The 23160-nt window shown below is 36.1% G+C and overlaps 2 protein-coding genes across 6 annotated transcripts; one reads left to right on the top strand and one right to left on the bottom strand.

Moving 5' to 3' along the window:
* The first annotated feature begins 541 nt into the window (after positions 1 to 541).
* Positions 542 to 7167, top strand: LOC120454886 (inhibin beta chain). Of its 5 annotated transcripts, none has more exons than XM_039640478.2 (6): positions 542 to 722; positions 1834 to 2992; positions 3855 to 4814; positions 5874 to 6130; positions 6186 to 6819; positions 6876 to 7167. In XM_039640478.2, exons 2-5 carry the CDS (start codon positions 1957 to 1959, stop codon positions 6816 to 6818), a joined length of 2886 nt encoding a protein of 961 aa, XP_039496412.1. In that variant the 5' UTR covers positions 542 to 722; positions 1834 to 1956; the 3' UTR covers position 6819; positions 6876 to 7167. The 5 variants fall into 5 exon arrangements, with proteins under 5 accessions (XP_039496412.1, XP_039496415.1, XP_039496414.1 ...); XM_039640479.2 differs by having other exon boundaries at positions 548 to 845; XM_039640480.2 differs by lacking the exon at positions 6876 to 7167 and having other exon boundaries at positions 547 to 722; positions 6172 to 6302.
* A 1505-nt stretch (positions 7168 to 8672) lies between these two features.
* On the bottom strand, positions 8673 to 21825 carry LOC120454902 (apolipophorins). The gene is made up of 7 exons (XM_039640573.1): positions 21726 to 21825; positions 19033 to 19062; positions 11788 to 18965; positions 11511 to 11731; positions 9335 to 11453; positions 9156 to 9276; positions 8673 to 9099 (listed from the first exon to the last, which is right to left on the bottom strand). Exons 1-7 carry the CDS (start codon positions 21799 to 21801, stop codon positions 8777 to 8779), a joined length of 10068 nt encoding a protein of 3355 aa, XP_039496507.1. The 5' UTR covers positions 21802 to 21825; the 3' UTR covers positions 8673 to 8776.
* Between the last annotated feature and the right edge of the window lie 1335 nt (positions 21826 to 23160).

Here is a 23160-nt window from a genome sequence, read left to right as displayed (position 1 = left end):
TTAAAATAACTTAAACAAATTCAGGTTTTCAGAATTTAAAACATATTTACTTTATAGAATTAAAATTCTAAAGGTATAAAACATATTTACTTCATTTGATTAAAATTCTAAAGGTATCTAACTTAATTAAATGTACAGTCAACAGCTGAATGGTTTTCAAAAATGTGTGACAGTAATTGCAAATATTTTTTTTTGGTGGACATGGCAAGGTCGACTGTTGATCAAGAATATAGGGTCGGAAACGATTTCTTCTACCTGTAACAAAATACACAAATTATCATTTACGATTTTTAAATAAAACGGTTAGGGTTATAGGAAATGTGCTGTGTGACCAGCCATTTGAATCTGCTGTTTTTTTCATCGCAAAACAAACGCAAATATCGATAGCATCGATATATTTTTCTAGTCGTGAATGACATTTATGGTCTCCCACCACTCAGGAAAGGTGGCAACGCTGAAATGTTGTTATCTTCAAGAAAGCTTTTCAAAAGCTTTAAGTGTCATCGTAGTATTGTCTCACAAAGTATGCAATGTCATTTAACAACCGACGGAGATATTATATATTGTTTCCTTGGTGAAAGAAAAAGCTGAATACAATTATATAACGTGAAAATGTGATACTTTTTACAGAAAGTGTACTTAAATATTTCTCCTTAATAAATCCATCATAATGAAATAGTATTTTCACTAAGTTAAAACCTATTTATTTAAAAAGGAAAAAGGTGATACACTTGCAACACACACAGATCAGCCTAGACACATAACCAGCCCTTAATGTACATATGTACTTTAGCTGTGAAACACATGCTTTTAATTCGTCTTCATCCCCTTCCACTGCCACACTTGTAAGTAACCATTCAGGCGTCGTTTTGTCTGGACACTGTCTGAGTGTCGCCTTGCGTTCTTTAGCTGGGGCAGATGAGGCTGTCTGTGCGTTTTGTACGGGCTTGTTTTGTTGTGGGGTCTATCAGGCGTAGTACTAACTGAGCCATCCGAAGTAAAGAATATATGTAAATTTTTTATCGGTATTAAGAGCCGAGTTTGGCCGTCGCTTTCTACTCAAAATAGTCTCAATTAAAAAATAAAAACAAAAAATGTCACTTCGTATTTTTAATTATCAAGTATACACTATTTTTTTAAGAATACATATATGCTAATATTAAGCCATAAAAACAGTAGAAAAACAACGCTATAGTCGAGTTCCCCGACTATCTGATACTGATACCCGTTACTCAGCTAGTGGAAGTGCGAAGGAGAAATTTTAACTCTGACAGTCTTTGGCGGCTTGTGGGTGTTAGAGTTGTTTGGCAAATCGAGAAAAAATTAACAAAAATAACATAAATGTAAAAAAATATGAAAACATTCTTCAAAGGTGTGGGCGTGGAAGTTTTGAGCAATTTGTGGGTGTGGCAAAAAGTTTTGTAGCAAATCGATAGAAGACTAATTAAAAAATGAAAAAATATCAAAACATTTTTCAAAAATGTGGGCGTGGCAGTTTTGGGCGGTTTGTGGGCGTGGCAACATAAATCAACAAACGTTCCCTGCATCCATGTCTGTGGAAACTGTATGCTTAATCTCAACTCTATAGCTTCTATAGTTCCTGAAATCTCGACGTTCATAAATTAATACCCGACTCTTACTTCGAAGAACCGCTGTCAATTTCTGTCCATGTTTCAAAAACATTTTAACAATTGCGTTCTCTTTTGTTAAGTGTCTATTAACTAATTTTTTTTGTGGACTTACCACAAAAAATATATAATTAAATATATTAAATATAATTAAATGTTCTTTGTATAAGTAAACATTTCGAAAATTTGTTTTTTTAACTGGCAGATGAAACACAACTCCAACGAAAAGGATTTGCATTGGATCAGAAAATGTTTACCAGGAAAATAAAATTGCCATTACTTGTACCAATTTTTTAAGGGACACTGCCAGTACTAACGGTTTGCCAATATGCGATTTGCCTTTGATTCTAATTATTCGCAATCGGAGGCGCCAATCAAAGGCAACAAGTGCTTCTTTAATTGCCAATGCATTTGCTGTCGCCAGGGATGCTGCGTTGTGGTTGTAAAGTGCTGCTGCTGCTATAGCTTAAACTGTTGCAACAGCCTGGGATCCCGAAAGTCATTTCCACAGCCTGCTGTAATGCGTAAAAAAGTTTCTGACACCGAAGTCTTAAGCGTATCAAAGCTTGTGGCGGTTATTTTAGTACTGGCTCGTTGGGTTACTGCTCTAGCGACACTCCTGACAAGCTGCATTCTCCTAGATATATTTTCGTTGCCTGGCCAATCCGGAGTCGCAGATAGAAGCCAAGCCAGCAGTAGAACAGTGCACGTCTCGGTTCCTACCACACCTAACGGAACTCCCAGCAGCACTTCGGAGGCAAAGCTTAAGTTGTTTTATGGGTATACATCGTACGACATAAATAACGACCAACAGGTAAAATCCAACAATCTATGTAGAGTGCTTTGCAGAAGTCGCAATCGTAAACGACAACGAAGGAGGCGACGTCGCCGCAGACACAGACGGCGCAGGCATATTTATACTAAGCATCATCAAATGCAGCGGAAACAACAAAAATACCTTCGAACTGATCATCTAATGCAAAGTAATGTGAGCAACTTTGAGCAAAGGCTTAACTTTAACGACGGCAAGTGCCACTCTTTGGAGACAAATTACGGAACTAATTATGACTTAGTACACAGAGGTAAACCATTTGGTCAGTCAGAGAGAAGCTTTCTAATGTCCCCTTTAAGAGAAATTGAAGCACCTTGGCCATCGAGTCAAGGCTCAGTACGTAACTGTTCAAAGATTAAACGCAATAGAGCCAATCTTATATGGCTTCTCATTGGACTCGTCTGGTTTGAAGTCAAACTAATAAATTGCAATGGAATCAGCAGTAGTAATTACTATGCTTCGAATTTGGAGACACATAAGGGCTGCACCTTGTGCCATGACAGCGGAAAGCCCAACATTTACACCGATAAAGGTCAGTTTTTTAAAAAAAAATTCTTTACTTACCGCTTTGAATATTCTTATTGAAACAAACAAATTGTATTGAGTTTGGGGTATTTAAAATTTAATAAATTGGAGTTGGGCGATCATGTGTAACAGAAAACCACACAGAACGTAACACAACGTAAGTAAATATTAGTCATATCGTACCAAAATATTGCAATGCATTACTCTTTGTAAAATAAATTTAATTTTTAAGATTTATGTGTTAATTTTAAATAAAAAAAAACATTTTCAATTTATTAAATGATCATATTAAACTGACAAATGTTGTACCACTAGTTAACAAGAAATATACAAGGACCTCGTCGCAGTAAGCCTGAGATATTCATAAATCAATTTAAAGGGGTATCAAAAAATACAAAACTATTTCTAATCTAGACTAGCTGGGTTATATATTAATATTTCAATTTCTTAAGCTTAAAGATGGAAAAGAATGGCCTTGTTACACGGTTACTAAATATACTTTTTATACAAGAGGCAGAAGGAAATTTCTACGACGATTTGTATTGTATAAACTTCACATTATTTGTAAAACTTACCCGATATTCCGAAAATGGTTGATTCACCTCAACCTCGCTCGATTTCAAAAACTAGAAACGGTTTTTTTTATTAAAATTATTAATTTCTCGCATTTAAAAATATAATAATACCATAAAACGTACTTAAAGTATGGCCTAGTTCAAGGCAAAAATGGATTTTTAAAAAAGAAAATAACTCGTGTGATGTCAAGTAATAAACTATACTAAAAACACAAATACACTCCATACAAAAAAATAGTAATAATATATGTAACGAATCTTACATAACACTTTACAATTATCACATTTACACAGATAATCCACACACAGACTACAACATCTACAACAAATACCATAACAACAATTTCAACAAAAAAACTAATCAACCCCATAACAACATTGCACCGAGCGATGAAGTTCGTTTGGAGTCAATAAAACGGCAAATTTTAACAAAGCTCGGTCTCAGCCACAGGCCCAATGTATCTCATCCTTTACCTAAGCAATTCATTTGGGAAACAATATATCGTGCCGATGGCGGACGAATGATACCAAACAATGCATTTGAGAGCAGTGGTAAGGATTTAGATCAGAAGACTCTCAAGCCACGGGCGTTAGCCTCATCCGGAACACATATGTTTAGTGGCCAAGGTGGAAGGACTTATCTTAGCAGCGAACGGGATCCCAGTCATCATCAATATAGATCCCCGTTCGATTTCACATTCAATATAAGTAAAGATAATCTATATGGGAGAGTTTTGAGAAATCGTTCTTTAGATAGAAGGCATATAACAAAAATCGATAAAAATCACTTATTCTTTAAAGGATGGACAGAAAAACGTCAATTAAAGATTAACTCTCGTATTGCATCTAAGCCTACAGAACAACTTAAAAGCCACTATAACAGTAGTACCAAGAAGCTTAAAAGTGGTGCGCTCAGAAAAATTAATGGCATCAACAGCAAACAAATGAATGAGAATGCCTTAAAAAAATCGACATATCTCATAGATATAAATCATAGTAGTGAAAATAGTACTGGCATAAATGGTGAGATCAGGGCCAATGCTTATGAATATTTAAACGATTACAGTGTTCAGACTCATAATAAAAACCGGTACTATGAAGGTAGCTCTAGCATTGGGCATCAGTCACCGATCCGCAGCAGTAAAGATGAAAATCAGAAGGGAAATCAGGAATCGATTGCTCATGGCCAGGAAAATATTGATCATGAAGACTTCTTTGGTAATACTCAAGAAATAATTACATTTGCAGAAGAGGGTAAGTAGATTTTCAGTCAATGCACGATTGAACACTATCGTCAAGTTCCTCAAATCAGCCAGTGGGGAAATTTCAAAATTATTTTGAAAAAGCATAAAAAACTAAAAAGAAAAAAAAGTGAGAACGCTATAGTTGAGTTCTGATACAGTCGATCTGATACCCGTTACTTAGCTAGTGGAAGGGCGAAGGAGAGACTTCAACACAGACAGTTTTTGGCGGCTTGTGGACAAACCGAGAGATATTTACAAGACTAACAAAAATTTCAAAAAATATCAAAACAGTTATCAAAAGTGTGGTCATGGCAATTTTGTACGGTTTGTGGGCCTTAGAGTGTGCGTGGCAACGTTGGTCAAAAACTTTCGCTGCGTCTATGTCTCCCTAGTCTGTATGCTTAATCTCAATTTTCTAGCTTTTGTAGTTCTTGAGATCTCGACGTTCATACGGACGGACGGACATGGCCATATCGACTCGGCTATTGATCCTGATTAAGAATATGTACTTTATGTGGTCGGAAACGCTTTCTTATGCCTGTTACATACTTTTTGACGAAGCTAGTATACCCTAAAAGGGTACTACTCTACGAGTAGTGGTAGAAAATGGGGAGACAAAATTATATAATAAAAAAATCAAAACTTTTTAACGTTCGGGCGTAACAGGTTATGGGCGTTAGAGAGGCGTTCATATACATATATACTTTATATGGCCGGAAACTAAACAAATTAAAGCTTTTTGAAGCTAGTTCGAGGTTTGTGGTCCAAAATGTTTTTAGCATATCGGTTTAAGTAAAATGACAGAAATTTGAAACGTTTTGCAAAAGTGTGGGCTTCAAACCCTTTGGCGGCAAAAACATTTTGGCCACGCCGACTCCCCCACCCACAAACCGCCCAAAACTGCCATACCCACACTTCACATACATATAATATACATCACAGCTTTGATTTTTAATTAAATATGTACACTTATATTTGATTATTAAATCAACTGTCATTTGTAAAATAAATAAAAAGCAAGGCAATCTATAATTTATATAATGCATGACTTAATACATTTTATTTCAAGGAACCCAATATCGACAATATCGAATTCTTGAGTTTTCGGTTCAAAACAGACGTGTTCCCACTCAAAAATTATCCATAAGAAGTGCGCAGATTCACATACGGATAGACAAGCCGCATAGTTTTTGGATAGAACGAGCAAAAAGTTTGCCAGAAGAACAGTGGCTAAATACTAAAAAAAAATGGGGAGCAAAAAAACCACATCACAGAATAAAAATATGGGTGTTTCAATTATCAACATCAATCAATATTACGGAGATGGTAATATTATATATATGTTTTATGTTAACACATTTTTAAAGAATTTTATTTTTAGGGAATAGAAAAGGCTATTATCTTCCGGGCTTCTTTTGATGTTGACACGAAAAATTTAGGATGGCAAAAATTCGATTTAACAGATACAATTCGTGACTGGTACAGCCATACCAGTCACGAAAAACTGCGACTGCTGATTGATTGCACTGGATGCGCTGGTCGCTACTCGTTGCACCTTTTTCAAACTTCAAAACTGAGAGGGAACTCATCCGACTACTTGAGTACGAATCCAAATAGACCATTTCTGGTACTTCATACAGAATCATCAAGAACAAGGCGCGTTAGGCGACGAGCCATAGATTGTGGCGGAGCTTTAAATGGGCAGTGCTGTAAGGAATCATTTTATGTTTCTTTCAAAGCACTGGGTTGGGATGACTGGATTATTGCACCCAGGGGATATTTCGCGAACTATTGCAGAGGCGATTGCACGGGATCGTTTAGGACGCCAGACACTTTTCAAACATTTCATGCCCATTTTATAGAGGAGTATCGGAAAATGGGTCTTTTAAATGGAATGCGTCCGTGTTGCGCCCCAATAAAATTTTCTAGTATGTCCTTAATATATTATGGTGATGATGGTATTATTAAGCGAGACTTGCCAAAAATGGTTGTTGATGAGTGTGGTTGCCCTTAGCGTAAGTAATACCACTAACTAACTTTAAATAATACTTTTATAAAATTTCTTTTACAGCTTGCTCGGAATCTGCCTTTCAATTTTATATTTTCCGTCCGGTAGACATAGGCATAAGTGTCCTAATTTAGCGTCAAAGTCCAAACGAAGTCTTGAACTTTTTAGTTAATATTATACATAGTGTAGACTCAATTATATATTATATTTAGATATGCTGATGACAATATTTGTATATTTACGAACACACCAAAATTGAGGAAGTGCCTAAATTACGTAAATGAAATATTTATAAATATTAAGAATTTTTCAAATAACACAAAAATATCTTTGTACTAATAAAATTCGCTATTTTTAATAATAACTTCATTAAATAAAATATAATAAATAAAACAAGTACAAACCAAAATGTTTTAGTAGCCTATTATATTAGCAAAGCGCAGCGCCTTTCGATATTGTCTAAACATTAATTTTACTAACTTGAAAAGCTAATATCACAGCTTAGTAATACTCATTGAATATTAAAGTTTAATAAAGTATTGATTAGTTTAATTGAAGGATTACTATATGAAATTAAATGAATTTATGTTTTCCGGGTCTTAAACAATGTAAACATCGCTGGGCTGGGATGCTCGCTTATCCCAGGATGAAATCATTAATTTAAAGTCCTGAGGAAACACATTTTTTTATTATACCCGTTACTCGTAGAGTAATTATACCCGTTACTCGTAGAGTAAAAGGGTATACTAGATTCGTTGAATAGTATGTAACAGGCAGAAGGAAGCGTTTCCGACCATATAAAGTATATATATTCTTGATCAGGATCAGTAGCCGAGTCGATCTGGCCATGTCCGTCTGTCCGGCCGTCTGTCTGTCCGTATGAACGTCGAGATCTCAGGAACTACAAAAGCTAGAAAGTTGAGATTAAGTATACAGACTCCAGGGACATAGACGCAGCGCAAGTTTGTCGATTCATGTTGCCACGCCCACTCTAACGCCCACAAACCGCCTAAAACGGCCACGCCCACACTTTTGAAAAAGGTTTTGATATTTTTTCATTTTTGTATTAGTCTTGTAAATTTCTATCGGTGTTCCAAAAATGTATTTGCCACGCCCACTCTAACGCCCACAAACCGCCCAGAGCTACGACGCCCACAGTTTTGAAAAATGTTGTGATATTTTTTCATTTTTGTATTGGTCTTGTAATATTCTATCGATTTGCAAAAAAACTTTCTGCCACGCCCACTCTAACGCCCACAAACAGCCCAAAGCTGCCACGCCCACACTTTTGAAAAATGTTTTGATATTTTTTCATTTTTGAATTGGTCTTGTAAATTTCTATCGATTTGCCAAAAAACTTTTTGCCACGCCCACTCTCACGCCCACAAACTGCCAAAAACTGTCAGTGTTGAAGACTCTCCTTCACACTTCCACTAGCTGAGTAACGGGTATCAGATAGTCGGGGAACTCGACTATAGCGTTCTCTCTTGTTTTTATTATGTTAAGCCGAACAGCGATTGCTTTTCGTAACCCGCTAACTTAGCGGGAAAGCAAATCTACTAGATTTCTCGCTAGTTATGGTATGTTTGTTTCTTTTAAGAACCTTGCATACCTATACACGAATAATGCTGTAAGGCATTGTGTATCTACTTGGTCAAGATCACTAAACCAGTTAGTCTAGCCATCTCCATCCGTAGGAGCGTCGAGATCTTGAAAACTGTATACGCTATATTGGGGGCAAGAAGAATATAAGTTCAAATAAGTCCTAATAAAGGCAAGTTGTATACAAACCTTGTCTTGCATCGATAATTTTTTAAAGTTTGTTTGATTTTTAAATTGGCGGTTTGTATAATAAAAAAGTTTTGTGATATTAAGTTTTTATTAATTTTTGTTTGACTTAGCTTTAAGAAAAAGTTGTTTCTTTCTGACATATGAAGGCATTAAATAAATCATAAAAGCTCTATTTAGGCAGCTTTTGGCTTTTTGGTCGCAACAAATGATGATGACTTAATAACGCACCTATGTTGGCCGTGCAATCCATGTATCGGAAGACAGCGACACTCACTGACGATTTCGGTCTTAAAAAGAGTATCTGCCAGCGATGATGTAATCTGGTTCAACATTTTCTTTTGTTCCGAAGTTTTTAACTTTTCAAAGTTTTGTGTGGCAAACACCCAGCCTCCGTTATTGAGGACAAAGTCAATGCCCATGTCATTATCAAACTGCAATTTAGTTCTTTTTTTGCTATCTTTCCCATCTACAGTAGCCACCAATCGAGAGTTGAAGCCTAAAATAATACAAGTTATCACAGACTCTTATGAAAGTATAAATAAAACTACGTACCAATTAGTTTTTCGCTTAACCCTCCTTCTAATGAGAGCCCCTTTACAGGTGCAATAAGATGAAGAAGTGCACCATCGAACTTAGTGATGGATCCAATTAACTCAGCTCTAACAAATTTCCACTAAAAATAAAAAATATTGTTTGTTTTAATATTTCGAAACTATAAATACTTGGCTTACCCAATTTTTATATTCTAAGGCATCACTTCGCACACCAATAATGCTTTTTGCGGCACCTGCGCGGAAGGGATAATCTAAAGCCAACTGGAAGGCCTTTTCATCTGCTTGGGGTGCAATTCCTTTTACTATTTCCTTTAAAGAATTATAAATATCTAAAATTCGTTTTTCAGTTATAATTTGCTCGACGCAATTGTCGCAGAAGCTCTTTACTCCAGCCAGCTTAACATCAGCAACGTTTCCCTTATAGTTAATTTTACCACCATCACTTGTGAGTAAAGCGGGATACCGTTTAGATTCCTCGAAAACAATCACTCCGACCTGCACATCTGAAAATCCACGGCTTCTTAATGAATCACGAATATCATTTATAGCCGGCGCGATTAGATTCGACAGTACTACGGGTGTTACATTGATATCAACAACAAATACAACGTCAACCTTGTTGTTTGGTAACTTAACAGTAAACTCATCTCCAAAGCCGTTTTGTCCAGCAGGTCCAGCGCACTTAATGCAACGCGGTGGTAATAGCACCCACTTATGAATCTGCTTAACTGCCGAACCGTAAGCTAAAGCAAATGTGCACGCAGTTGCCTCCTTATCCTTTTCAGCCACTTTTGAAAGGGCAATATCACACGCCTTGCGGTATGGTCTCGAATCCAAGGTAATAAAATTGAAAGCCAGAGTTGATTCAATTCCGAACAGTTCACTACATATTTCCTCTCTTTGGGAGCTTTTAAACTGGTCATTGTCAAATTCAATTGCTGTGCATTTTCCTATTTCATAGTCGTTGCCTAGGGCTGCCGAATTATCTGCTACGCTACCGTCAATTCGCAAGAAATCATCGTATGGTTCAGCGTTGCCGTTGCCGAGAAGCCCTCTAGTTTTGCTTGTGTAAAATCCGTTTACGTTGAAGTGGCAAACCTTCAGGTCTGTAGTACATACTATGCTTACTCCGTACTCAGAATATAGGTGAACAGTGTAAAATCGGCGCCACGCGTGAAGACCAGACAATTGTTGTGGGTATTCAACTGGGTTTCCATTAATCTTTAGGGCAAGGTTGTCGGATACTTCGAAATAACCACCCTCCCGATCTATAAGCGTAATGCTCTTAAGTTTTCCATTTGTAAGTTGGCCAATTATTGTGAAGTTATTGTCAACACTGTCCTGCGCGAGAATATATTTGCAGTTTCCAGGATAAGCGAAATTTAGGCCATCGAAAGTGAATATATGCTTTCCATCAACGACATGACCCCGTAATTCGAAGTCATTAAAGAATATCCATGAGTATAATAATTTTTTGTTGAATACGACATCCCAATTCTCATTTAATATAAAGTTTAAGATACTAGAACGGAATGAAAGTAGGCTTGGAAGTACAGCCAATGAGTCAAAAGAATGCGTTAGAGAACCAATCCAAGATTGCAAATCAATCACACGATCCAATGACCCTGTAGAAGTGCTTCTAATCGAGTCCAAAATGGAACGAATGGCCCTTATTAATAGCTTCCCAAGTTCTTCGATCTTCTTTTCATCATCAATATGTTGTTGCTCCAGTTTAGCGACTAAGTAATCGTGAAGTTTTTGTAAAAACTCTGAAGTCTCTGGAGTTTGTGGTAAAATGTTTAACTGATCAAATAGACTATTTATGAACTCTGTTGCCTTTTCAAAAAGTTTTAGAATTTTAACTTTGTCATTAAACTCATTACGAATACTTTCAAATGACGGAAAGCTTGCGACATACTGCTTAAACTCATCGGCCGCACCTTCAGCAGTTTTGACCACGATATTGATTATTTCCTGAACAGCGTCGTTAATAGGTTTTACAGTTTCAGCAATAGCTTTTCCATAATTCTTCAGAGCTGGTCCATATTTCTCAAGCACAGAAAGAATATCTTTAAATGTCTTTGTACAAAGCCTGACAAACTCTGTATGGAGCGTACCAATTAGTTTATGCAGAGTTATAATGAAATCTTCCCAGGCTTTAAGGAGGGAATCCTTCCAAAGAGCTTGCAGTTTATCATAAATATCAACAACGAAACTTTGAGCCTTTTCAAATGATTCTGATACTGCCTTGCTTATATCATTAACAATACCTCCTATTTTTTCAAATAGAATGCGTCTAGAAAAGAGAAAACATTTTTATTAACGAAAATGTTATATTGAATCATTTACTTACATGCCATCAATAATCGGTGCAATTGATTGATCAGCCTCAAGCTCTTTAACAATATCGTTTTTATAATCTAGCAATTTTCCCTTCATTTTGGAAAAATCTGGAGAAGCTTCTTTGGCCAATTTTACAATTTTATCCGAACCTTGAAGAGATTTTTCCAAGCGTTCCTTAATGATTTTAGAAATATATTCACTCTCTTTGTTTACTTCCGATTCAAAATTATGCTGTAAAAAATATAAATTTACAAATAGAAATGAATTTAATTTAAAATATATCTTACCCAGAAAACATTTAGATGATCTTCGTTTATAACGTAATTTGTTTGTAAAAAGTTTGTTGCATCTAATGCCACTCGGCCATTAAATAATGGTTTACCACTTCCAGAAACATCAATTTTAAATTCCTTGCCCAGTTTAAGTTCCACATTGCCATCTATATCATCTTGACGCTTCAGTACAATCTTAGCAGAATTAGGTTGAACCTCTGATGTAATTTCAATTGGATTTTTATCAAGAATTTGGACTTTTGTATTGAACTTTGCATAACGTTTTTGCTTATAGAAGTCTCCGACTATGTGAATGATATGTTTATTTGATTCACTTAAAGAGATTTCTAGTTTTTCCTTATTCAAAAACGAAATCGCCTTTACATCGATCTCACCGTTATTTACTTCCAGGCCAATATTGTACTCATGGGCTTCAATATTCACTGCAGCGTTACTATTTATTTGGTACTGAAACTGGAGCCCAGCTGACTTAACAGTTGTAGTAGATGCAATATTGAAACCATTTTGAGAACGGGAGTTGCGCAATTCACTGTTTCCGACCACTTTTTGTTCCGACAGCTTAAAAATATCAAATATTATTTCAGCATTTGCGATTTGTTGATTTACGTCCCCATTCAATCGTCCAGAAATACTTAATGGACGAATAGTTGGATGTTCAAATTTAAGTTGACCGTTGGCGTTAAGAGCAACACGTTCGGAGCCCGTTACATCTACAAAAGCTGTAAAGCGAGCAACGTCGTCGGGCCTTTGCAATTTATCAATAAAGAATGAAGCTGTTTGCTCGTAGTGGCCAAAGAGGCTTCCGTCTGTTGGTATTTTCTGAGTTGTTTCAAACAATATTTGACGCTTCGGAAGTGTTAATTTAATTGTGGACGACGTGGGTTGAATATTGGCTGTAAATTGGTACTTGAAATTATTTCCTGTTATTATAAAGCTATCTAAATGGTACTGATACTTAAAACCTTGGCGCGTATTCTGAGACTTCAATTCAAACTCATATGGATATCCAAGCTCTCTCAGGTCAACAATAATAAGGGTGGTATGTTCCACAGCGTCTAATTTTTGTTCATCAATGCTCACAATTGATTGAACTATTATATTTGTGCACTGTCTCTTTTCTTCACAAACGGAAAACTTTGTGTTGAATTCTTTGTTCGTGATTTTTAAAGTGCCTAGGCCGTTTTTGGTTCCCAAATTACCCATAAAAGTGTACGAAAAACCAACTTCCTTATCCGTACCAAAATCAAAATGTTGCCGGGTCAGCTTAAAATTGGCATTGTGCAATTTTCCTTGATACTGCATTTGGCCTTGGCCATCGATAATGGTTTTGTTTAGTTCCTTTTTAAGAGCATAAGATGCTGAACCTGAGAATATTACGCCATTTACATTCTTTAGTTGTAATTTAATGTTCTTACTTTGAGCTCGTGCCTCAAGTTCGTAACCATCGAGCTTTAATTTCTTCGAGCTCCAGCTGCCAATTATATAAAAGTCATCAATACTCACGTATGAAGCTTCACTATTTATTTTAATGTCCAAATCGGCCAGGTTTAGAATTTCAAAGGTCACCTTTCCTTTTCGGTCTCCTAAGAGTTCAGCAATGCTCTTTATGATAATAGGCTTTTCTTTTAACAGATCCAAGCGAATATCAACACCTTTTTTGTGGGCCAAATGATAAAATGTCGTGTCTAATCCGTATGATTTGTCTGCCTGTTTGACTTGTGCACTGACTATAAATGTCGAATCATCGATAGATTTAAGAGTGTGAATATTAACTTTGACGTCTTTTACAGAAACAAAGCTAGAATCTAAAACATATGCTATGTCTACTTTCTCGGCTCCATAACTTAATGAACCATCCATTTTTACATATTGCTTTCCGTACTGTGCGTTAAGTACATACATTTGCTTACCGGTAAGATCACCATCTTTTATATCACCAGTTTGTCTCCGATTATATCTACCATTAAACTTGATTGGAGACTCCATATCGTTAGTTTGAGCTTCAAAATCATAGGTCCCATCATTTGGTGTGCCGTTCCATACAGTGTTGACACGAGCATATTGCCCGAGACCGGTTTTAGAATCGAGGACGAATTCAATATTGTAGGCGCCGTCGACACCGTTGTCATTCCCGGTTGAAGATTTTAAGACCTTTCCATGACTGTTTATTTCTAAAGACTTCAAGCTGGATTTTGGAATTTCAATATTAGCCTGGAGCTCATATTCAACTGCTTGCTTATTGTTGTATTTTCCATTTGCACTTACTGTAAAAATCTCGCCGTACTTAGTTGTGATACTAACCACGCCATGCTCTGTACTGTAATTTCCTAAGACAAGAGCGATCTCAAAAGGTTGGGGTAAGGGATTTCCAAAGGCCTTAAAGTTAAAATCTGTGTTTTTAGCTTCACCAGTTGGTTGCTGCTTAATTTGAAAGCTTATCTCCGACTTTTCTCCATTAAATGCAGTGTATACTAAATTACTGCTAGCAGAAAATTCTTTAGTTTTTGTGTTAAGCCTATCAAGCTTTCCCTTTAGTGTAATTGAGCGTTTTTTGTTACTGCCAGATGGTGTATCACTAAGTTGTGCGTCCATGTTGCCTTGGGATAAGCCCGTTTTTGCATTAATGGAGAATTTTCGATTGATACTGCCAGCAATGACTCGACCATCAGGAGCATTAAATATAAAGGTACCTTGTATTTCCCCAATTCCTCGCAATTCGCCTTTTAAATTTCCATTAGCCTCGAAAGCAACTTTTTTGTCGTTTGCCTCACCAATGTTTTTAGTGGAGAACTTTAACTTTTCTATATTGTTTTCAGACTTTAAGTGCAATTTCTTGTTTCCGTCCAGCGTTAAGGAAGCATCAATATCGTACTTTGGAGCCTGTATGTGGAATTTAGATTCCATTTCTACTTTGTGCTTCGGTTCAGTCTTCAGAGTCTCAAAACTGGCTGTCAATTCCCCCTTGCCATTTTTGGCTACGCGAAATTCGCCTTTAGCAGTTAACTGATTTTTGACAATAAGATTAAGCTTAGCCAAGGATATTTTGTCTTGCGGATGCTGCGACTCACTGGTTAGCTTAACAAGCTCTGCGGTGTCTCGAGTAATCCTAAACTCGCTGCTGGTTTTGTCAGGTGTGCCGATTACTTTAAGTATCCATTGAGTAGCTTTGTCCTTGCCGCTTATTTGAACATTGCCTTGAATATTAACATTAATGTCTTGGGGCGAGAAACGTTGTCCTATTTCTCCCTTTGCAGACAGTAAAGTTCCCCAACTTGTTACTATAGAGTTATCAATAACATAGACGTTTCCATTAAAATCACGCTTAGATATAACATCTATAGACTGCTTGTTAATATTTGCTTTAGCCTCCAGGGAATAATCCTGCGCGTGTCGCTGATTGCTTTCGAATTTAACGATTATGGAGCCAATTTTTTGCTCACGTGAAATTTCCACATCGAGATCTAATTTATTTATATCAAAATTTGACTTAATCTTTAATGCTCCAACCTGCTTGTTTTTATTTTGAATATCAAAATTTTGCACAAGTGAGCCTGCACGCACAGAATCGAAATCACCATGTTTTTGGAAATCCAAACCGCCATCGGTGCCAATGGACCAATCTGCTGCTTTACCGTTCATTTTAATGGCATAAGACTGATCAGCTATTGTCAAATGTATTGAACTTCCGTAAATATTTTCGGGAGTACGTTCATCATTTATGTAGAATCCTGCCTCATACAGGCCGTTTTCGAATTTTAAATTTTTTTTTATTAAGAATGTTTGCTGATCTGATGTAATTCGAAGCTCAGACGTTAATGAATTAGATCCAACGTCCGACCATCCGTTTACTACTACGCGGGCGTTTTTAGCATTTGACACTTGGAGGTCTTCGAAATAATATCTTTCAATATTATTACTGTTTTTTTTAACAACTATTTTTCCGTCAGCGCGGTATCCATTTATGCTGTTTGAGATTCCATTATTGTCTTGGATTTCAATTAAAGGTTTGTATTCATTTCCGTTTTTGCTAAAGCCAATTTTACTTTTTTTTTTGTCCTTATCTTGTTCATATAGACCATATACAACCAATTCACTCTTGTCATTGTTTATTCCAGCTTCCACTGCAAAGTGGTATTGTGAGTTATCAAAGGATAATCTACTGTATACCCTAGGCTTATTTCCGAGCTCATAGACAACTGTTGTATCATGAGAAACTTTGGATCCAGGAGTGGAATAATCTAATTTCCACTTTTGGGCAAAAGCTTCCTGCGTGTGAACTGCTTTGAACGAAAATTTGCGTTCAGTCGTTAAGTAAACGGCGAAACTAAATGGTTTGGATAAGTGAAATTTCTCCGAAACAGAAAGTCCTCTTTCTGAAACATTACCGTTTCCAGCTTGAATTTCGCCTAAGCTTGTTGAACTCTCAATGCAAATATTTAATCCAACAAGTTCCAATTGATTGAAGCAAATCTTACTAGGCTGAGAATTCTTATTTTTTTTGTTACCCTTAAGGGCAATAGCTTTTTGTTTGTCTTGTTCGGCTACATATAGTTCGGTATCAACGTTAAAATTAATAAGCTCAAGTTTTTCGCGTGGTAGCTCGAGGTCAACGTTAAAGCCTTCTCCATCCTTAATAACAGCTACAATAATATCGCTACCAGTCGCTGAATGCGCTGATGATACCACACGAAGTCCAGTGGAGAGTACTTGTGCATTAAAGCCTATCTGAAGGTTAGCATTAATATCGACACTCGGAACAAACTTTAGTCTGTACTTAGCCTTTTGCCAGTTTTGTTCTAGAATAGCATTAATATCAAGGCTAACGGCAAGATCAATTTTGGTAGCTGCAAAGCCTTGGGCTACAAGTTCCAACGGTACTCCAATGCTAGTTGGATAAGCCAGGTCGGTATCAAGGAATAGATGGTGACTGGAAAGTTGCTTTTCAAACGAAGATAGTTCCCGTTTTGCTTTTTCGAATGAAGTTGAGAAGTAGTTGATAATGTCATCCAGAGAACTTGGTATGTTGTCGCCAAGGCTCAAGAACGCCAATTCCGAACCAAACAGTTTTAAGGACACATCTAAATTGAGATCTTGCACATTTTTGCTGCCATACGTTTTATACTTTTTCGAAATTTTAGCCACGTCGTCAACAATTGAACGACGGGCTCGGCCACCAGCAGCAGCGCCACCATTATTACCAACTTCAATGAGTTTAACAATTTCGTCAAAATCTTTGTTTACCAATCCTTTCGGTCCCAAGTAGTATTCCAATACTTCTTCAACATTTTCTTGTCGTACGCTTGCCTCAAATACGTTGTAATTGGTGCCAAAAAGTTCCGTTGTAACATTTATACGAGATGATCGCGGCAAGAATCCATGTTGCGAATATATTAATTGATAATCAGAGCTGGCGCCGATACCAAGGGATTCAAGTTTATAGGAAACCTCATTGTTGAAACTGTATCGTCTGTAGTCAATGGGAAATTTTTTTGTCACCCTAATGTTACCTAAATGATACTTTTGCTGCTCACGGTTGACGTCGGTGGAGTCTCGAATTGCTTTTAAATTAGATAAAATAAAGCCTCCAACCTGGCTAACAGTTTCGGAATTCACTATTTCTGAAATTTGATTAGCAACCTCAGCGTTAGGGCATGAGATAGCGGACAAATAAGCTTCAATGCGTAACTCTGAATCTTCGTTACGATTCTTAAGAAGTTCAAAGGATTTAGATTGCAAGGTTCCATCGCATTTAACTGATGAAAACGCGTGCACGGCTGCGACACGTATGCGGTTAGAGCGCCCTGTGGAAGCGCACTCACTTAAAGCAGCAACCGTATTGCCACTTAAGCTCTTTGCATTTCCTATTCCCTTTAAAATGTACACAATGCGCTCTTCTTCTCGCTTAGTATTTGGCTTACAGTGTTTAAGGCCATCAGAATATTTTTTAGATATGGCATCAATTTCCGGTCCTTGACAATTATTTCCTATACAATATTTAGCAACTAAACTACCCACAGCTATATAAAGCTCTTTAGGCGCGTTTGGTAAGAGCTGAGCAGCCGCTTGATTGAGGGTCTCTTTGTCAACACTTTTGACTAAGTTTAAGGACAATATGGCAAGTAATTTCTCCTTCTCATCAAATTTGGATAGCTGTTTTAATATAACTCTAGCTGATTCTGCTGTGCTGGTACGAAATAATCCATCCAAATAAACCTTCCGTGCTAAGACTTTGTTGGGATGTGGAAATGCAGCCAGTTCTAATAAAGTCTCACTATCAGACTGACGTAACAACCTAATAAACTCAACAAACTTTTTTGCGCTTTCTTTTTTTACAAACTCGCCAGTAGAATCTACAAGATCAGCCAGAATCGTTTTAAGGGCGTTAATATTTTTGGACGTATAGGTTTCTGGTCTCTGGAATATTACACTTCTGACAGTAGAACCAGTTGCCGGTGAGTTGGCCTTGGTACCGCTAGGATTTTTCAGTTTTAATGTCGTGACTACTTTTGCACTGATATCAGAGTTTCCTTTAGTATTTCCAATAAACATGTATGTTTCTGTCAGCTGAACATTTTCAATTAGGTTGTTTACAATCTTTGACTCCTTAATATAGTTTGCCTGCAGCAGCAGGCTAGATGTAATGCCAGCCTTCTCGTTGACTTTGCCGGACACCAAACCACTGTTTATCTGCTCGCGATGCGAACAGCTGTTTAAGTTCCGCGCCTTCGTAATTATATTTGCGTTACCCACTTTCGATACTGATGTATGTGTAGGGCACATCCCGAATACGTCAACTTCATGTTCAGCTTCTATTCCTGATTGGAGCAATGACACCACTGCACGCTTAATATTCAATGAGTAGTCCAAGTCGTTGGAGTCTGAGCAAATTTGTGGCTCTAAAATTCCACTGACCAGTGTGAACTGAACTGGCTTCTGAATGCTATTCAATATTTTTTTCTCCACAGACTCTTTTGTATTAGATACCTTAACAGAACTTAACTGTAATGTATACCCACAGTTTCCTTTCGCAAAAATTTTTGCAGATCCGGATACTTTAAGACTGGTGTCATCGGAGTCACTAAGAACGTCGCTATTCAGTCCAATAGTTAAAATACTGTCGAAGGAATAGTCATAGAAATTGCCGGGTATGTACTTTAAAAGTCCATTGTCAGCTAGAAAATTAAATAAGATACAAAATAGAATATAAATATATATAATATATTTTTTGATGTTACTTACATTTCGGACATCCTAGATTGCAAGTGTTTTCTAAAAATAAAAAAAAATGATTTTGTAGAATAAATAAAGGACCATCTCGGCAAATAAATAATTGTATGAAGCGTGCCGGATAATTAAATTGTATACAATATATACTGGGAAAGAAATTTAAAATTAAAATTTAAAAAAAAATAGCTGGGTCAAGAAAAAAAAACGCTATAAGGCAAAAAAATTAAAATTTTAAAAATCGGGTCTGATGGGAGTTAACATTACAGAAATAACAAATAAAAAATAAGTTAAAAATCGATTGGTACCTTATTTGCTTAAAACTGTTTCGATCAAAATATATTTTCAAAAAAAGATTTTGATGAATTTTTAAACAATTCAATGTGAGAAACTTTAATACGACTACTTTTGGAAAAACACGGATATAGCCAGCTATAAATAGATAAATTTTCTACGCAAATACACCGGCTGCAAGAGACTTGTGCTATATGCCAAATTTTGTCGGCATTTTTGAATGCTATTTATGCTTTTCAATTCGAATTTTGTCTAACTATAATGAAATAAAACGATTTTTAATTTAATAACAGCCCTTGAAATGCCCTTTCTTGTAATTCTTAATGTTGTAAAAAAACTAATAGAGAATGCTATAATCGAGTTCCACGATTATCAGAAAGCCGTTATTAAATGCTTTTATGCTTTTCAATTCGAATTTTGTCTAACTATAATGAAATAAAACGATTTTTAATTTAATAACAGCCCTTGAAATGCCCTTTCTTGTAATTCTTAATGTTGTAAAAAAACCAATAGAGAATGCTATAATCGAGTTCCACGATTATCAGAAAGCCGTTATTAAACTAGCGGAAGTGCGAACGAGAAATTTTCTTATTTTTCTGGTATATCGATAGAAATAGGAAAAAACAAAAAATTGAATAAAAAAATTTGTTAAAATGTTTGAAAGGTGTGGGCGTGCTAGTCTTGCGAGGTTTCCGGGTGTTTTTTGCAAACCGATATAAATTAACAAGACTAATTATAATGTGGGCGTGGCAATTTTGGGTACAAATACATTTTATGCAGTCAATGATATATCATCACAATATCACAATGCCCTTGGCAGAAAATTAATTTAAATGTTTAATTTAGATGTAATTTATGCTGTAAGAGTGTAAGAGGCCATAATATTTTTGGCATATCAATAGAAATTGCCAAATCAAATAATAAAATGAAAGCATTTTTAAACAAGAGAGAACGCTATAGTCGAGTTTCCCGACTATCTGATACCCGTTACTCAGCTGATGGAAGTGCGAAGGAGAGTCTTAAACACTGACAGTTTTTGGCAATTTGTGGGCGTTAGGGTGGACGTGGCAAAAAGTTTTTTGGCAAATCGATAGAAATTTAGAAGACCAATACAAAAATTAAAAAATATTAAAACATTTTTCAAATGTGTGGGCGTGGCAGTTTTGGGCGGCTTGTGGGCGTTAGAGTGGGCGTGGCAACATGAATCGACAAACTTGCGCTGCTTCTGTCTTGGGAGTCTGTATGCTTAATCTCAACTTTCTAGCTTTTGTAGTTCCTGAGATCTCGACGTTCATACGGACAGACAGACGGACAGACGGACGGACAGACGGACAATGCCAGATCGACTCGGCTATTGATCCTGATCAAGAATATATATACTTTATATGGTCGGAAACGCTTCCTTCTGCCTGTTACATACTTTTCAACGAATCTAGTATACCCTTTTACTCTACGAGTAACGGGTATAAAAATGTGGACGTGACAGTATTGGACGTTTTGACGGCGGGGACATAATGTTTTTTTTATATCGATAGAAAAAGGCAGAACCATTAAATAACAAAAACAAAACCAAATAATTTTTAAAAGCGTGTGAGCGTCAGTTGTGGGCGTTAGAGTAGACGTGCCAAACATGCGCAGCGTAGACGTCACTTGTATCTGCAAGCTTAATCTGAAATTTTTGCAGATGGTTGGACAGGCGGACATGACTAGTTCGACTTGGTTTTTGATCCGGATGAATATATTATATATGTATATACTTTATATAGATATAGTAGAGTCGGGAGCGCTCTCGCATACCTCTTACATACTTTTCAACGAATCTAGTATACGTTTTTACTTTACGAGTAACGGCTTATACCCGTCGGGAACGCTTTCGACTACATCTTACATACTTTTCAACAAATCTTGTATACGTTTTTACCAGTGGAATGGAAAATATATATACATATAATTTTTTACATATATGTATGTATATATGTATATCTGATTTATGATCATGATCGAGGAAGGGCCCATTGACCGTTCCTGACGGTCAAAATGACACCATTTGACACCAAACACGCCAATTGTTAAAGTTAGTTCTTATTTGAGTTCTTATATTTATATTTCGAATCCTTAAATCATAGATTTTTTCAGCATTCTAATCAATTTTAATTATAGGGTTCCATTAATGTACCATAAAAAAGTGTCATTTTGAAAAGCACAATTACATACATAACTATTGAAATACATTTTATAAGCCGAATGTACATATGTTTTCATCATCTGTCTTGAGAATGATATATGCCTTTTTTGTTATTTACCAATTTTTATAAACACTAACCGCACTTTATTTTTTTTTTAGATTATAAAACCAATTTTATTCGATAAAAATCGAGATTTTAATAATTTATGGTTTAACTTGTAGCACTTACCAGCATTTACAGCAATTGTTAAAAACAAAGACGATAGGATTCCAAACAAAGCGATAATATATTTCATCCTAGCCATAACGCTTGGCCCCTTGGGGATAGCCTAGAAATAGCGAACGCCACAATTTGTGTCACATTTGTAGTTTTATATAAAATGTGTAAAAATTTGTATTTTTACCTTTACCAGCACTGGTCCTATTTAATTTTGTATATTGTATATATATTCTTAGGTTGGAAAACACACAGGCCGTCCGCGAATTAAACAGATTCGAATACAATGAGCGCTGTCTACGAATTAAGCCGGATTATGTGAAAACACTCACTTTAAATACCTCGTATAAATCAAGAACCCACACATCAGCACTTGTGTCACGCAGTATTTAAGCGTATGTCTTGTAAATAAATACATATACAGCGGCATAAGTAAAGATGAGGACACATTGTGAGAGACGTGCATACCAGAACGATTCTTTATCACCAGCGAAGGGTGCGCAGGCCAAAGCCGAGTACCTAATATTATCGCATTATAATCGGACTTCGACACTCCGACCCTAGCTTAGTACCTTTACCTACTCTCAATTATTTTCAGCTAATACATATACGTACAAGCCGAAAAAAAACCTTTCTGATAAATTTAATTAAAAAATAAGAAAACGTTATAGTCCAGTTCCTTAACTGTCAGATACATTTTTTGACATACCGTTATAAACTAACCAGAAAAATAATAAAATAAAAAAAATTCCAAAGGGTGGGCGTGGCAAGAACTTTTTTGAAAAATTAAAGTTTAAAACAAAAACAAAAGATTTTTCAAAAGTGTGCGCACACTTTGCATGCCTTATCTCAACTTTAAAGCTTTTATTGTTCCCAAGATAGCGTTCATACGGACAGGCAGACGGGCTATATGGATTTGGCAAGTAATTCTGATCAAGAATATATATAATTTACAAGGGTCGAAAACGCCTGCTTCTAAACATTTTTTTTTTGGTGCCTGGTGCCTCTCCTGGCTTTCCTACCAGCCCTATTATCCCAATTATAAATCATTTAATTTTACACTTTCACAGTTCACTTTCCCTTTCAAATAAAGTAGTTCCTCCTTTTTTAAACAATGCATATTCTTAATTTAATAAATAATAAAATACAATATATCAATTCTCTAGCAATGTGCCTAAAAGATTGGGAGACGCCGTTTAAATAATCTTATACGTATGAGCGATCATCGTTTTCGCCTAGACTAAAAAGTGATGGATTAATAAAGTGAAAAACAAATTCCAAATTATGCTTTCCTGCTAACGGCGTCCAGAAAATATGGAGATTTGCAAAGCTGTATTGTAATTATAAAAGTAGCGAACTGGTATTTATGCAAATAATTAAACTAAGCTGGACAATAATTCATACATTAAAGAAATTATGAATTATGGTTAGATAAAGAGAAATTGAA

Source organism: Drosophila santomea, chromosome 4, assembly GCF_016746245.2.
Source record: "Drosophila santomea strain STO CAGO 1482 chromosome 4, Prin_Dsan_1.1, whole genome shotgun sequence".
Lineage (NCBI taxonomy): Eukaryota > Metazoa > Arthropoda > Insecta > Diptera > Drosophilidae > Drosophila > Drosophila santomea.
Note: the sequence above shows the minus strand (reverse complement) of the source record. Positions and strands in the feature narration are given on the sequence as shown.

Coding starts and splice junctions, on each gene's coding strand:
- LOC120454886 (XM_039640478.2), top strand. CDS start 1,957: ATGCGATTTGCCTTTGATTCTAATTATTCGCAATCGGAGGCGCCAATC. Junction 2,993..3,854: donor CAACATTTACACCGATAAAG/GTCAGTTTTTTA, acceptor ACATTTACACAG/ATAATCCACACACAGACTAC. Junction 6,131..6,185: donor CAATCAATATTACGGAGATG/GTAATATTATAT, acceptor TTTTATTTTTAG/GGAATAGAAAAGGCTATTAT.
- LOC120454902 (XM_039640573.1), bottom strand. CDS start 21,801: ATGGCTAGGATGAAATATATTATCGCTTTGTTTGGAATCCTATCGTCT. Junction 18,966..19,032: donor CAATCTAGGATGTCCGAAAT/GTAAGTAACATC, acceptor TTAATTTTCTAG/CTGACAATGGACTTTTAAAG. Junction 11,732..11,787: donor ATCATCTAAATGTTTTCTGG/GTAAGATATATT, acceptor TATTTTTTACAG/CATAATTTTGAATCGGAAGT.